The sequence below is a fragment of the Myxine glutinosa genome, chromosome 7 (genome assembly GCF_964187855.1).
Source record: "Myxine glutinosa chromosome 7, kmMyxGlut1.1, whole genome shotgun sequence".
NCBI lineage: Eukaryota > Metazoa > Chordata > Myxini > Myxiniformes > Myxinidae > Myxine > Myxine glutinosa.
The window spans coordinates 103352061-103367079 of record NC_136267.1 but is presented as its reverse complement, the minus strand read 5'-3'; the positions used below and the strand labels follow the sequence as shown (position 1 = coordinate 103367079).

At 40.9% G+C, this 15019-nt stretch overlaps 1 protein-coding gene across 3 annotated transcripts in view; it reads left to right on the top strand.

The window, feature by feature from the left end:
- The window catches only part of LOC137431613 (ATP-dependent 6-phosphofructokinase, platelet type), a 97401-nt gene that overhangs the window by 28045 nt on the left and 54337 nt on the right, over nt 1–15019 (top strand). For all 3 annotated transcript variants that reach the window (XM_078782065.1, XM_078782066.1, XM_078782064.1), the window contains exons 7-9: nt 2820–2928; nt 7667–7762; nt 8495–8587. In XM_078782065.1, the coding sequence (XP_078638191.1) occupies nt 2820–2928; nt 7667–7762; nt 8495–8587 (298 nt within the window). The remainder of the gene's footprint in view (nt 1–2819; nt 2929–7666; nt 7763–8494; nt 8588–15019) is intronic.

Genomic DNA, 15019 nt, shown 5'->3' with positions numbered 1-15019 from the left:
TACCGGCTCCGCCCTTGACGAGGAGCTGACAAGGAGCCCCTTTGTGGTAACCCCGTGGAGCGCATGGTCTGGAGCGCGTTGTCTGGAGCGCATTGTCGATGGCGGCTAACCGAGCCGGTGGGAGGACGCACACTCCCCCCCGCGCAGCGCCGTGCCCCTCTGTTGTTGTAGACGGGGAAGAAGATGGGAGGAGGTATGGGAAAGGTCCTAAACTCACTACTGGTGCCATATAATCACATTCTGGTGCAACGAAGAGTCATAATTAATGGAAACGAGGCCTTAACTGACATAGACTAAGAATAACTAGCAAGATGTCCGAAAGTGGTCTACGTGTGGTGCGGTGTACCTGGGCACGACATTTAATGGGGGAAAAAGGGGAAGGTCGGCTCTACTGATTGTTGTTTACAGACAATGGGACTAGGGAATGGGGGATTGGGGATAGTTGGGGAGTATTGGGGAAAATAGGGGAATATTTACAAGCGGATATGGAGGCCAAATTCCATATTCGCAACAATATATACACACAGTAGTCCCTCGTTTATCGCGGGGGTTACGTTCCAGAACTCCCCCGCGATAGACGAAAATCCGCAAAGTAGCGACCATATTTTTATTTTATTATTTATATATTTTAAAGCTTTATGACCCTCCCCACACTCTTATTAACCTTTCCCACTCTTATTAACCTTTCTCACACTCTTATTAACCTTTCCCATACTCTTATAAACACTTCCTATACTCTTAAACACTTTTTACACTCTTAAACATACGTAATTTTAAGAACATATAAAATTCTAATGGGTACTCACCATTGAAGATACTACAACTTGCGTGATGAAGATGATGATGATTTAGCTGTGCAGTACTGATGACGATGAAGGTGATGACGATGATGAATGTACTGCACAGCCAGAAAGAGCATTACAGCTCTTCTGAAGGCGCCACTGCATCAGGTGCTTCGTCAGGTGGTGTAGTATCTTCGCCCTCGTTTGCAACTTCAGTTTCCGCTGAAGGCGTAGGCGTAACTTGTCTCTTCTTGCGAGTGAGGAACATGGTTATGGGGAGTTGCTGGTGCTGCTTCTTATTCTGTGCAAGAAGGTTTTTATAAACCGTCATGCCCCCCTCGATGGTATTTGCAAACTGCAACGAACGAAGCATGTGGGGGTCCCATTCTTGAGCCACTCGCTGAAGGTCTTTGGCCATTCTGACCATGGTTGCGAGCCGTTCAAGTGTTAGGCCAACCTCCTCTTGTTCCTCTTCCTCGCTTGCTGACTTCGTCATCTCCGTGAGGTCTTCATCCGTCTTCATCACGTGGGTAACTAGCGCAAGTGGAAGCTGCCGCATCTGCGTTTTCCATACGCATGACTCTTTGTCTCTTTGTCTACTCTTCTACTGTACACTATGTACAGTATTTTATTTCTTGTAATATGTTTTAATTACTGTATTTTTCTTATTTTTTTACGTTTTTTTATTTTTTAGGCTAGAAAATGCTTATTTTACCACAAAAATATTTAAAATAATAGTATATAAAAATACATTTATACCGCAAAATTCCACGATATAGTGAAAAATCCGCGATATAAAATTAGATATGTAAGAGTTAAAAATCCGCGATACAGTGAGGCCGCGAAAGGTGAACCGCGATATAGCGAGGGACGACTGTGTGTATATATATATATATATATATATATATATATATATATATATATATATATATATATATATATATATATATATATATATATAATTATATATATAATTATATATATATATATATATATATATATATATATATATATATATATATATATATATATACTGATGATATTGCGTTGGCTACACAGGATCAAACCCTGCGAAAAGTTGGCGTAACTCTTACTTATGTCTTGACTACACCCAACGGCTACTTCGAAAGATGGAGAATCAAGCCAAACCTTACTAAAACAGTTCTTATGGCTTTCCATTTGGATACTAAATCTGCCAGTGCATAATTAGTTGTGGAAAGCGGCTTCATCTCGAGATGTATCCCATGTATTTAGCTGTGACTTTTGACAGAAGCACGAGATATTCTAGAGAGATGTACACGATACGAGATATTCTACGGATACGAGATATTCTAGAGAGACGGCCTTGATTTCATGTCTGACAATGAGGGCCTCAATCCATTGTTAGATGAGTATAAGCATCATGTCGAAGGTGGAGGGACCTGGTCTGGAACCAAATTGGTGATCTGAGATGAGGTTGTTGGAGAAAAGGAAGGTTTTCATATGTACTGTGATAATGGATTCTATTGCTGATGATGATTGGAAGTAAGCTGATAGGTCTGTAGTTAAGGGTATCCGTTTTTGCACCTTTTTAGATTGTTGGCGGATTTTAGCAGAATCATTGCAGTGATGTTGGCAGATTTTCACGGAAGTTATTAAACAAGTAAAAGGCAGAACTTTTCTCTTCAATTGTTATGCCATACATAATGGCTTCCATTATTGTTTCCCAGTAGAAGTGTCCCCTGATTCTTCATCCCTTACTTCCTCCACTTCTACCCTTGAGGTGTCATCAAATCTGCCTTCCCCCTTCAAAAAAATTAACTGGTCCCACATTCATCTTGTCATGCAAATGTTTATTCACTTGTAAACCACTAAAGTAATATACATATGGGCTCAAATGAGAGGGGATAAATACTCTAGTTGTTGTTATGGAAGTTTTATTTGTTAATTTGATGTCAACAGAAATCAAGAAATTTCTACAAAATAATAATTGTTACGTTGATGATCCTGATATTAACTTAGTTGCTTGCTGACTGAAAATTTACCTTTCATGTACAGGTATCTTGCATTAGTGAGTGCACTCGCTTGTGGTGCTGATTGGGTTTTCATCCCTGAGTGTCCTCCTGAGGATGGTTGGGAGGACCGACTTTGTGACATTCTCAGTGAGGTAATGAGCGTACTCCACAGCGGGCTGTGTTTGAGAGTGTGCAAGGAAAATAAATGTTTTTTTTTTGTGGAAGTTAAATAAATGTGGGTTGTGTGTATAGTTTTTTAGGCTCCATTGTGTAATGAAAATGAATATGTTGTTTGTAATAAAATAGACTGTGGCTGTATGATGTACTATTGCAATAGCATGAAAAATATACTCTTTGCCTCCGCCCCCGACGGTGGATGGAGGTTATGATTTCACCCCTGTCTGTTTGTTTGTTTGTCTGTCTGTCTGTCTGTCTGAACAATATATCTCAAAAAATTGTGGATGGATTCGGGCGAAACATCGTGGATAGATTGGGTATGTGACAAGACCGAATCGATTAGATTTTGGTGAAGATCTGAATATGGATTCAGATGTGAGAATTATTCAATTCCTGAAGTGATTCTTCACCAATAAGTGATCGGGCTAAAAGTGATATACAGTCATACCCCGTTTTACGCCATTTCGACCTACGTCAAATCCGACTTTACGCCACTCTTCTGGAGTAAATTTGAGTTCAGCGAATGTCATTATGTGTGACTTTACGTCACTCCTACGGACGTGAAAAAAATTCAACAATTTAAACAATTGGATGTTTTAACGATCGTTGATCGTTGTTTTAACGTTGATGTTTTAACAATCGAAACAATTTAAAATACAATAAAAATCATATTTAAAATATTTTTTTAAATGTACGTACAGTATACGTACGCGTAGCTGCTGGTTCTCATTCAAAACAAAGGTGCCGCCATATGCATTTTGTCCTGTGCTGCGGTCGCGTGCTTGCTTTGCCCTTCGCTGGTATTTTTGTGATTATTCCTTTGCTGTGTAAAGGTTCCTTTACTGTGTAAAACAACCAACGTAACATGGCAACGGCGAAACATGACGATGCCGGCTCGGTGCCATATGGGGTTTGGCAAAGGAGCAGTAGACTGTGTAAAACAACCAACGTAACATGGCAACGGCGAAACATGATGATGCTGGCTCGGACGTACAGTATACGTTTGTATATATATATAGGCAGGACCCAGTACCTCCAATGATGGGGGCTCATAGTGCGAGAGGACTGGGGGGTGATAGTGGGAGATAGTGTCCGATGTAGAGGGATGGTAGCTCTTCCATCCCTCACGTTGGGGCAAAGGAGCAGTAGATTTATGGGGTTTGGCAGTGTGAACTAGCCGAGGGCGGGCTAGGATATTGTTAGGGATTTAGAAGGATGACAATAGGAGACCGAGATTTAAGTAGAGACTGTGATACAGGTAGAGGGGACGTAGTCAGATTAGAAGGATGTTAATGACGAGGGAAGTGCTTCGTATAAGGGAAGATAGGGAAAGCACAAGTATTAGAGGGAAGTAGTTAGTTAGATGATGCTGTGTGTGTGTAATTGTGGGTGCCTCTTGGGCTTGGTGAAATGAGGCATTGGTCGAGAATGGTTGTGTGTGTGAGAATCTGGTTATCGTTGAACTTGGTGAAATGAGGCAATGGTCTGGGATGACCGGAGAAAGTGTATGAGTGCTGTATTGAGGACATATGTAATGGTGTTGAGTGATTGACTTGCATGGGGTGCAAGTGGATAAATGGAGAGAATACTTGGTGTGTGGGAATAAATGGTGTGTGGAGTGAATGGTGTGGAATGAGTGGTGTGGAGTGCATGGTGCGAAGGAGTGGATAGGGGAGGATGGACCCCTTCACAAATACCTGGGGAGGGTAGTTTAAAGTTAGGTAGAGGGAGTAGGTAAATTGTTTGGAAATTGACATCTGTGGTGCAGGGGAGTAGCAAGAGGTGCTTGGTTGGGTGCATGAGTATGTGGAATGGCCTGACCGATAGAAAACAACGGAGGGACTCCCGACGGGGAGCGGCAAAGATTCAGGGCAAAGCCGCAGCCTCCTCCAGTTATTTACTCTAGTTTTACGAATTACGGTGTTTGTCTTCATTTTAAGGCATTTTAAAGACATTACGCCCGGTTTACGTCAAAAACCGAGTTACGTCACGGCTTATGGAACCAATTAATGATGTAGGCCGGGGTATTACTGTATAGCACGATATCTCAAAAAGTTATGGGCAGATTCAGACGAAACTTGGTGACAGATTGGGTATGTGACAAGACCGAATCGATTTGATTATGGTGAAGATCTGAATAAGGATTGGGATATGAGAATTATCTAATTTTGTAAGTGATTCTTCACCATTGAGAGATCGGGTGAAAAGCGATTATATACCATAGTTTAAAAAAGTTGTGGGTGAGTTATGACAAAACTTGGTGGATGAGTTGGTTAGGCGACAAGAACAAGCCAATTCGATTTTGGTTCAGGGGATAGCAACCATAAACTGTTCAGCCTGGTGGAGGTATGTGCTCTACCGTTCTAGTTCTTGCATTAAATTTGTCTTCATCCAACTCTATTCTGACAGCCAACTGTCATATTTAGTGAAATGGTTGTCTATTTTGTCACATGACATTCTCGCAACAATTCTATTCCACTAGCTGAGATTGTTGGGATGATTACAGCTGTAAAGGATGGTAAAAGTTGTGCCTGTTAGATCTGCATTGAACAAAAAGAAAAATACCTAAAATGTCATGGCCCCCGTCATGGTTTTTGTAATTTTGCTGTACGGAGTTAAAGGCTGTCAGTCAGCCATCTTTGGTCGGATTACAAAACAATATCTTCTGCTTATGCATACTCATGTACTGTCTTTGTGCCAAGTTTGAAGAAAATCGGTCCATGCATGTCCACTGTCCAGGAAATGGATGGAGGCATGTTTAAGTCACAAAATGGCCGCCAGTCGGCCATCTTGGATCTGATCTCGAAAAAAAAATGATGGGCATATATAAATCCATCATTCATTACCTGTGTGACAAATTTGAACAAGATCGGTAAATTCATGTCCAGGAAATGGTTGAGGACGTGGTCAATATTGGTTTTTTTGGTTTGTGCAACTAAAATGGCTGCTAGTCGGCCATCTTTGATCGCATCGCAAAACAAAATGATGTGCATATGTATACCGCCATGTGTCTTTGTGCCAAGTATGAACAAAATCGGTCCATACATCTCTGAGATATGGTTGTGGACAGACAGACAGACGGACGAGACGAAATCCAACGAGGGCTAATAATAACGGCATTCTAATCAACTCGAAAGATTATTCATCCCATTTTCCAAACTGAAATCTGGCTGTGCTTGCTGGATCGAATATGTGGAAGACCATACTTTCAAAATCGGAAGTCACAACTTGAACTGTTACATGGTCAGGATTGGATGAAGATTCTGTCTCCATCATGCGTTCTGCTGCATGTAATGGGATAAAACACTTTCCATGTATGTGCAAGATCAGCATTAAAAGTGTGCTTTGGTTGCAGTTAACAAACCTCACTTATGTGCTAGTAATTGTCACATTTGAAAAACTGCTGCTGTGCCTGATTTTATAGTCATATGTGTGCTGCCTTTTACATGCTATTATCGTGTTATGGTAACGGATTGGTCCAGACAATCAGTGTTTCTGAGTGTTAACTAAAATGGCACATGCTATTATTATGTTATGGTAACGGATTGTTCCAGAAAATCAGTGTTTCTGAGTGTTAACTAAAATGGAACACAGTAGAGCATATAACTCCACCAGACTGAACATTTTACATTTTTTATCCCACTGATAGGCCGGATCTGCATCCCGACCTTAACCAAAATGTAATCAGCTTGTTCTTGTGACCTACCCAACTCATCCACCAAGTTTTGTCTGAATCCGCACATAACTTTTTGAGATATCGTGCGATATATCGTTTTGGCTCCATATCTCAATGATGAAGAATCGCTTAAAAATTTTATTCAGATTTGGATCCCGATCTTCACCAAATCTAATCAATTCGTCTTTGTAGCACCTTGACCTGTCCACCAAGTTTCGTCCAAATCTGTCCATAAATTTTTGATATATCCTGGTCATGGACAGGCAGACAGACAAACGGGTGAAAAACTTACCTCCATCCACCTTTGGTGGCAGACCTAATTTTTGTAAAGATTAGGTTTGCTGAAGTATTCATATTCTGCAAAGGGCAGTCAGCTGTTCCTCTTAAGTTAACATGATCACAAGGGTAGCACAGCATCAGTTGTTTTTTTATATTTTTGTTTTCTCATTTTGTGTGCTTTGGTTTTTTGCAATGTAAACACATTCATCATCCACCTGTGATGGGCATAGTCATGTTTCGCAGGGAAGGTTTTCCCACATTGGCACTTCAACAAATTTTCCTCTCCTTCACAAATTTGTAGAATAATAATTCAGGCCATTTTCATGAATCTTTTGGAATATCTTATAGTTTTTATTGTTTATCTTAATAAATCTATTGTTATTTTCTCAAGAATACGTCATTATTTACGAGGAGATTTCATTTAAATTCACTTTCAATTGCAATTTTGATTGAAGCTTATTGGACCAGCTTGTCCATTGCAAAAGTATTTTGGGTTTGTACAAAATTTTGGAACTATGAAGGAAACCTTATGAAGTAAAAAAAAAAACAAAGAAAAAAAACAACTGTTTTGCTATATCTGCTAATATATAGCTATATCTGCTAAATTATTTATCATTGCTAATATATTTGTCAATTTTTGCTATATCTGCTAAATTATTTCCATTTATTTTCACTTTTCTGAAACTACATTTTTAATGTCATCACCTCTCCAACTGTTTGCAAGAGAGTTATGCTTGTGCTGTTTTTCCACTTTCTAGAGCCGGGCTCGTGGTTCTCGCCTCAACATCATCATTGTGGCTGAAGGCGCCATAGACCGGCATGGCAAACTAATCACAGGGAATGAGATAAAGACTGTAAGTATTGTGTCTGTATTTTTGACTTTCTATTCCATTACCTCGAAAGTTTATGGATTACAAGGCCAATGTGGAGGAATCCTTTCAAGTATTTTGTCCAGAAGATTAAGTACTCTCTCCCTCTCTGTTGATGGGCCAAATGTTCTCGTCCTTTGTCAGATGTCCTTGTGTGCTTCTGTATTAACTGGCTTTTGGTTCACAGGGGTAAGACCTTACCTCAGTCAACAAAGACATTACTCCATTAGTAAGACGTAACAAAAACCCAGACCTCATTCCTACCTATCTCTGCCCCACTTTCAGCACTGCCTGCACTTGCCACAAGAATAGATACACAATGACACAGACACAGAGACATAGATACAGAGACATAGATACAGAGACATGTACAGGTATTATTATACACATAATGATGTGTGATTATACACACATATATGTGCATACACACACATGCACACACTCAAGGCTGGATACGTTGAGACCTGGGAGGGCTATGTATGGAGATGCCAACCAACAACACACACACAGACGTGGACAAGGACAATGTCCTGTCACAAAGGCATGGACACATACACGGATGCACACAGATACAAAGACACGTGCACACATGTTCATGCTTTTCCTTTGTTTTAATTTGAAAATTGTGCTGGTTGTTCTCATGTTCTTCAATACATGGTAACAGAAATGTGCTTTTATTGGTTAGAATTTGTATTATTTGTGTTCTTTCGCTTCCAGCTGGTGTCCACTCGACTTGGTTTTGACACTCGAGTCACCATTCTGGGCCATGTGCAACGTGGTGGTACTCCCTCAGCATTTGACCGTATCTTGGTGAGTGTTTACAGTACACATGGGTGAAACTCCTTCCGTATAGCATGGAACTCCATATTTTTGTAAAAGCCCATGCATACGTTTCCGTATTTTCGTCTTCAGAAAAGCCTGTCACGATTTGTGGGAATTGAGGTGCTATTCCGATATGCTGATTTGTTTCTTAACCCATGCCAACCGGATAGGGTGCATTACTATCGCATTATGACCATGATTATGTGAATTACTCCCATGGTAATTTTTATGTGGTATTTTTACCCTCACCAGAGGAGAGGGTGTTGCATTTGAGTCGGTTTGTTACTTGCAAAAGCGAAGATTTTTTAAGTATATTGGTCGGTTGCGTTTGTTATTCTCTTTGTTTGTCTGTCTGTATGTTTGTCACCGGCCTACAGGTCAAATTCCAAACTGATCGTCATGAAACTTCACCAAGTTGTAGAGGTCGTCACAAATGAGAAGCCTCTTGATTTTGAGGTCAAAGGTCATCTGGAGGTCAAATTTCTAAAATCGTCATTTTTCATCCGATTGACTTGAAAATTGAACAGCATTTGCACATTGAGTCACTAAATAGGAAAACCAACTTTCTGAGGTCAAAAGGTCAAAGGTCAACTCAAGGTCAAACTTCAAAGATCATCAATTTTCATCTGAAAAACCATCAATTTTCATCAGATTGACTTGAAAATTGAACAGCATTCGGATAGTGCTTCACTGAATTGGGAATCCAACTATTTTTTTTATTTCAAAAGGTCAACTCAAGGTCAAACTTCCAAAATCGTCAATTTTCATCTGAAAAACCATCACTTTACATCTATCTATAATTCCAGCAATCTCTGTGTGTATGTCTGTGTGTCTGTGTGTCTGTGTGTCTGTGTGTCTGTGTGTTTGTCTGTGACCGCTGTTTCTCGACAACCACGGGTCCGATATACTTGAAACTTGCCAGGTATATTGCTGGGGACCCGAGGATGTGCCTTTTCAAGGTTTGTAATTAATCGGACAAGTACCTACCGAGCTATGTCCAAAAAACGCTTCAACCAATCAGAGAGCAGCGAGCTATCACGTGTGCCGAACCGTTAATGCAATGCAAGCGTTAATGCGTTAATGCAAGGCTTTTCTTTTTTCCCCTCTTCTCTTTCTACTTTTCCTTGCGATTAAATTGCAAACAGCCAAAATACGTTGGCGCTAATTGAATAATTGGCCATTAACACTAAAATAATCGTAACTGCGATATGCCAACTTCCGGACAGTGCAGCCTTCCATGTTGTTGTTGTTTGCAGCAGCTGTTTGCAGCAAGGCAAGGCTTTTCTTTTTTTCCCTCTTCTCTTTCTACTTTGCCTTGCGATTAAATTGCAAACAGCCAAAATACGTTGGCGCTAATTGAATAATTGGGCATTATGTTTTACAACTAATAAAAACGAATTTGCGATTCATTCGCTTTCCTGCGCGTTTGTGTACGCGATGGCGATTTCTTTACCAAACTCCGGAAGCCGTTCGCTTTGGACCGAACCATTGCATGTAAATAGAGGGGGGGGATTGTCACCACTCGCAAGCCGTTCGCTTTGGACCAAACCATTTCATGTAAATAGGGGGGGGGATATAATTTTAGATATATATATAGTACGGGCATGCCCTAGTTTTATTAATCCGAGCTTTGATCAAGATCGTCAATTTTAATCTTGATGAAATGGACAATTTGATGGATCAATGGCAACCTTCTTTTGGGGGGGGAGGGGAGGGAGGGGTGGATTTTGCAAGTATCGTGCTCTGGCATGACATCTTGTTTGTTTGTTCCGGCAAGTATGTTGAAAAAATTCCGGCAAGTATGTTGGTTAGTTGGTTTGTTTGTCTGTCTGTTTGTGTGCAGTACTACGTCTACATCCTTGCACATAGCATCGCCATACTTTACACACACATTTGCCTTGCCCTGGAATAGACTGTGCCCAATTATTAACGCTCAAGGTCACCCAATCATTTGCGCCTCCCAATTTAAGCCCCACCCTTAGGGCGGGTACCGTTGCTAGTAATATATAATGGCGATATAACAATTTTTACCACTTTGCTTTGAAGAACGGGAATGAAGGGGGAGGAGCGTGTTGATATGTCTGGTTGAAGGCTTTGGGTGGTGAGGGGGCTTGAAGCCAGATTTGAATCTTACAGCCGCCATGTTGGTGCTCGCCGTCACTGCGATGCGAAGCGAAAGACGCCTCAGAGCTGTCACATTCACAATCGCTATGTCGTATGTACTCCCGATACGTGTTGTGATTGATTTTTGGAGTTGTTGATTCTAATGGTCTCTTTTTAGAGAACATTACCAATTTAACCTCCCCTGTGGATTAGCCATAAAAGCCCACCCAAAATGGTTTCTCAAGTACTAAATTTGCAATAACCAGTCACCCCATCAAACGTGTTCTTGCAAAATAACAGTTTATTATCAGAATTCATTGCACAGAACGACCAAAACGGAGAATCCTGGGGCAAAATATGGACGGACATGAAAAAGGGCAGGTAAAATAAACAAATAAAGCAAACTCGCAATCCGATAAACGAGTCCAGTATCTACCAAGTAAATGAGCAAAAAACATAATCAGGTAGTAAATGCTGTGGTTTATGCTGGAGCAAGGGTGATTCCAGGACCTCCATTACAGGATGCGTGTGTGTGTGTGTGTGTGTGTGTGTGTGTGTGTGTGTGTGTGTGTGTGTGTGTGTGTGTGTGTGTGTGTGTGTGTGTGTTTTGTGTGTGTGTGTTTTGTGTGTGTGTGTTTTGTGTGTGTGTGTGTTTTGTGTGTGTGTGTTTTGTGTGTGTGTGTTTTGTGTGTGTGTGTTTTGTGTGGTTGTGTTTTGTGTGGTTGTGTTTTGTGTGGTTGTGTTTTGTGTGGTTGTGTTTTGTGTGGTTGTGTTTGTGTTTTGTGATGTGTGTTTGTTTGTTGTATTTTGTGTGGTATATGTGTATTTTATTTTGTGTGTTATATGTGTATGTGGCTGCATAGTCTGGGCGTGTTTTGGGGGCGTGTTTTCAGACTTTCCCAGTATTTGAGCCCCCCTCTCGACCATGCAGGCTGAATCCAGAGGAAAGATGGAAATCCTTACATCTGGAGCCTGTCTGGTTGTAGGAACTGCCAGAAGGTGCTTGCTTAAAGGGATCACCACCTGCCTAATGGGGCTCCACTCCACCATAACTTTTCTGCAGGGGTTAGGCTCCCTTAGCCTTGGACTCACCGAAGCCTGACTCACAAGGCAGTGAAAGCTATTTAACCCATAGCTGGGACCTGGATGATGGGATGCCAGGGCATAGCTACATGCTGGTGGGCCTGCACTTCACATCTCTAGGTTTGAGTTTCTTTCGAGCTCCCCTATAGATTAGCCTATGTCCGCAAGGTGCCTAGTTACCATGTGTTTCCACGAGGAGGCACAACAGGAGTCTTGGTGATACAGAGGCCGTGTATTGGCAGACACGGCTCTCTTTCTTTGCTGTATGCTAGCCAGCGGCAATGGATCGAGAACATTGCACGAGATACATGTCATCACCTTGTGGCAAACCACTAATGCACAATTCACCAATACACAACACACAACAGGCATTTTAAAGGCCATTTTCCCTGCAGGAGTGGGGGTTAGCAAGAGCACAATTCACCAATAATCAATTTAATTCGCTGGTCACATTTCCTTGTAGATAGATCCCCCTCAGAAAGTTTGGTATTGTTTGGATAAAGCATTCGACGCATCCAATGATTATGTCATCATGAAGGCGCCAATGACATCATCATTATCAAATGTTAATCCACATCGTGCTTTCCTGACATGTGCCAAGTTTCAATGTTTTTCGTTTAGTGATTTCTGAGAAGATGTCTAAAATTTTTCCTTTTTTACAACATGATTGACAGGTCAGCCATACCACATGATGTATTACATCATAGTTATCATTAAAATTTCACCCTGGGTAGGTGCCCCTATGTTGAAGGTTTCGCATTGATCCCTCAAGCAGTTGTGGAGAAAATTAATTTAAAAGCAAATAAACCTGAAATGTACGGCGGAAGAAAAAAATTAATGGAGCAAAACAAGAGGGTTCCTTCGGTACCTTAATGATGAATGGTAAAAAAACCCAAATAAGGTCATTTGAGATGGAAAAAATAATATACTACAAGAAAGAGCAATCGGAGATTGCAGACCCTCGCTAGACCATTTCTTGGTTTTAAAGGCGTTTGTGTTGAAACAAATATGGCGGCCAAACCACATGACCGATGACATCATCATTAATTTTTTTTCTCTACCAATTTATCCATAGATGATGCTCAAGAAATTTCATCGTGATCGGAAGAAGTTTTGTACTTGTCGAATTATGACGTCAATTTCGGAGATATAGAGGTGCAATTTTTTTCGTTTTTTCGAAGATGCCGTCTGTACCATGTGACCTATGACATAATTATCATTTAAAAATTCTACAAGAGGAGGCGCACCTACGGTGAAAATTTCCTGTCAATCGGACCAACGGTTGCAGAGAAAATCATATTTATTCTGTGCGGACAAAGAGACAGACAAACAAACAGACTCAAATGCAATACCCTCTCCTCTGGCGAGGGTAACCAGAACACTTCGTATGAAGACCTTTGTAATGATATGTATTTTATGGTCCCTGGTCGATTGATTGATAAGAGAAAATATTCGGAAAGACAGACAAACAGAGCGAGAAAGAGTAATCAGAGATTGCAGACCCTCGCCAGGATGTATTTTAGTGGTTTTTAAGGCTTTTGTGTTAAAACAAATATGGCGGCCGAACCACGTGACCAATAAAGTCATCTTCTTTTTTTTTCTCCACCAATTTATCCCTCTGACGCTCAAGAAATTTCATCTTTTTTGGATGAAATTTTGTACTTGTCGAATTATGAAGTCATAATGGAGGCATCTATGACGTCATCATTAACATATGTTATTCCCCATGGAGGATTCTTTACAATAAGCCATGTCTCAATTTTTTCTATACAGCGCTTTTGGAGTTATAAAGGTGCAAAGTTTTCGGTTTTTCCAAGATGGCACCCATACCATGTGACATACGATGTCCTAATAATAAACCTTTATTGTCCCATATTCAGGGAAATTATTATTTGGTGACACCGTAAGTTAACCATCATAAACACATAAAAACAATTAATTATTAAAAATTTATTCAGGAGAAGGCGTGCACCCAGAGTGAAAATTTCCTGTCAATCGGACCAACGGTTGCAGAGAAAATCATATTTATTCTGTGCGGACAAACTCACAAACGGACTCAAATGCAATACCCTCTCCTCTGGCGAGGGTAACAAGCGTGTTATTAGTCCCCTACCGGTGTATACCGGAGGGGACTATAGGTTTGCACTCCGTCCCTCAGTCTGTCAGTCCGTCACGCAAAGAAGAGTTTTCTGGACTTTTTTTCTGAACTCTTAATGCTAATGATTTCAAACTTGGTACATGGTTTCGTCATAAGATACAGATCAAGTTCGAACTTCACGACGTTTCGATCATTTTTGACAAAGTTATGGCACTTTGTTTATTCTAGAGTTCTCCTCAAGCCGCACTGCGTGCCCTCAGCCTCGTCTCGCGAACGTCAAAAGCGCGCGCTTTCGAGAGGGGCGGAGCCAAGCCGAGCAACATATATATACACATCGATCATTGATCGTGAACCGGAAAATATAATAAATTACTGATATTTAGCGACTCGAAAGGTTCTTTATCAACGACTTATTTTCTCGTGCTTCTGCTGACCTGTCTGCAAGGTGTATAAATAGAAGTCCCGAGTGCGAATCACAGGTGAGCCCGTCCTGAGGTAATTAGCGATTGGGAACGATTCAGAACCTGTGGGTAAATAACCCTTGGTAATTTCCCCAACAGTTTTCCGGACAACAGACTGCCGGTAGGGGACATGTATTGCAGCGCAATACTCAGAATGCTTGTTAGTCCCCTACCGGTGTACACCGGAGGGGACTATAGGTTTGCACGCCGTCCATCCGTCCGTCAGTCCGTCACGCAAAGAACAGTTTTCCGGACTTTTTTTCTAAACGCTTAATGCTAATGATTTCAACCTTGGCACATGGTTTCCTCATGATAAGTTACAGATCACGTTCGAACTTCACGACGTTTCGATCATTTTTGACAAAGTTATGGCACTTTGAACTTTGGGAATTCTGATAATTCTGATGATCCTTAACTCAGTGCCATTTTAAGTTTTAATTTCCTTTAAAAACCAATTTCTCTGCAATAATAGGACCGATTGAGATCAAATTTTCACCATAGGAGGGTCTCGGTCTGTAGAATATTTTAATGGTAATTATGACGTCACGTGGTTCGGCCGCCATATTGTTTTTCATGAAAACCCCTTTTTCTCTGCAACGGCTGAACAGATCGAGGCTAAACTTTGCAGGCAGAATCGCATACCCATGACGAACAAAAAAGTCAGCGAGCATGACG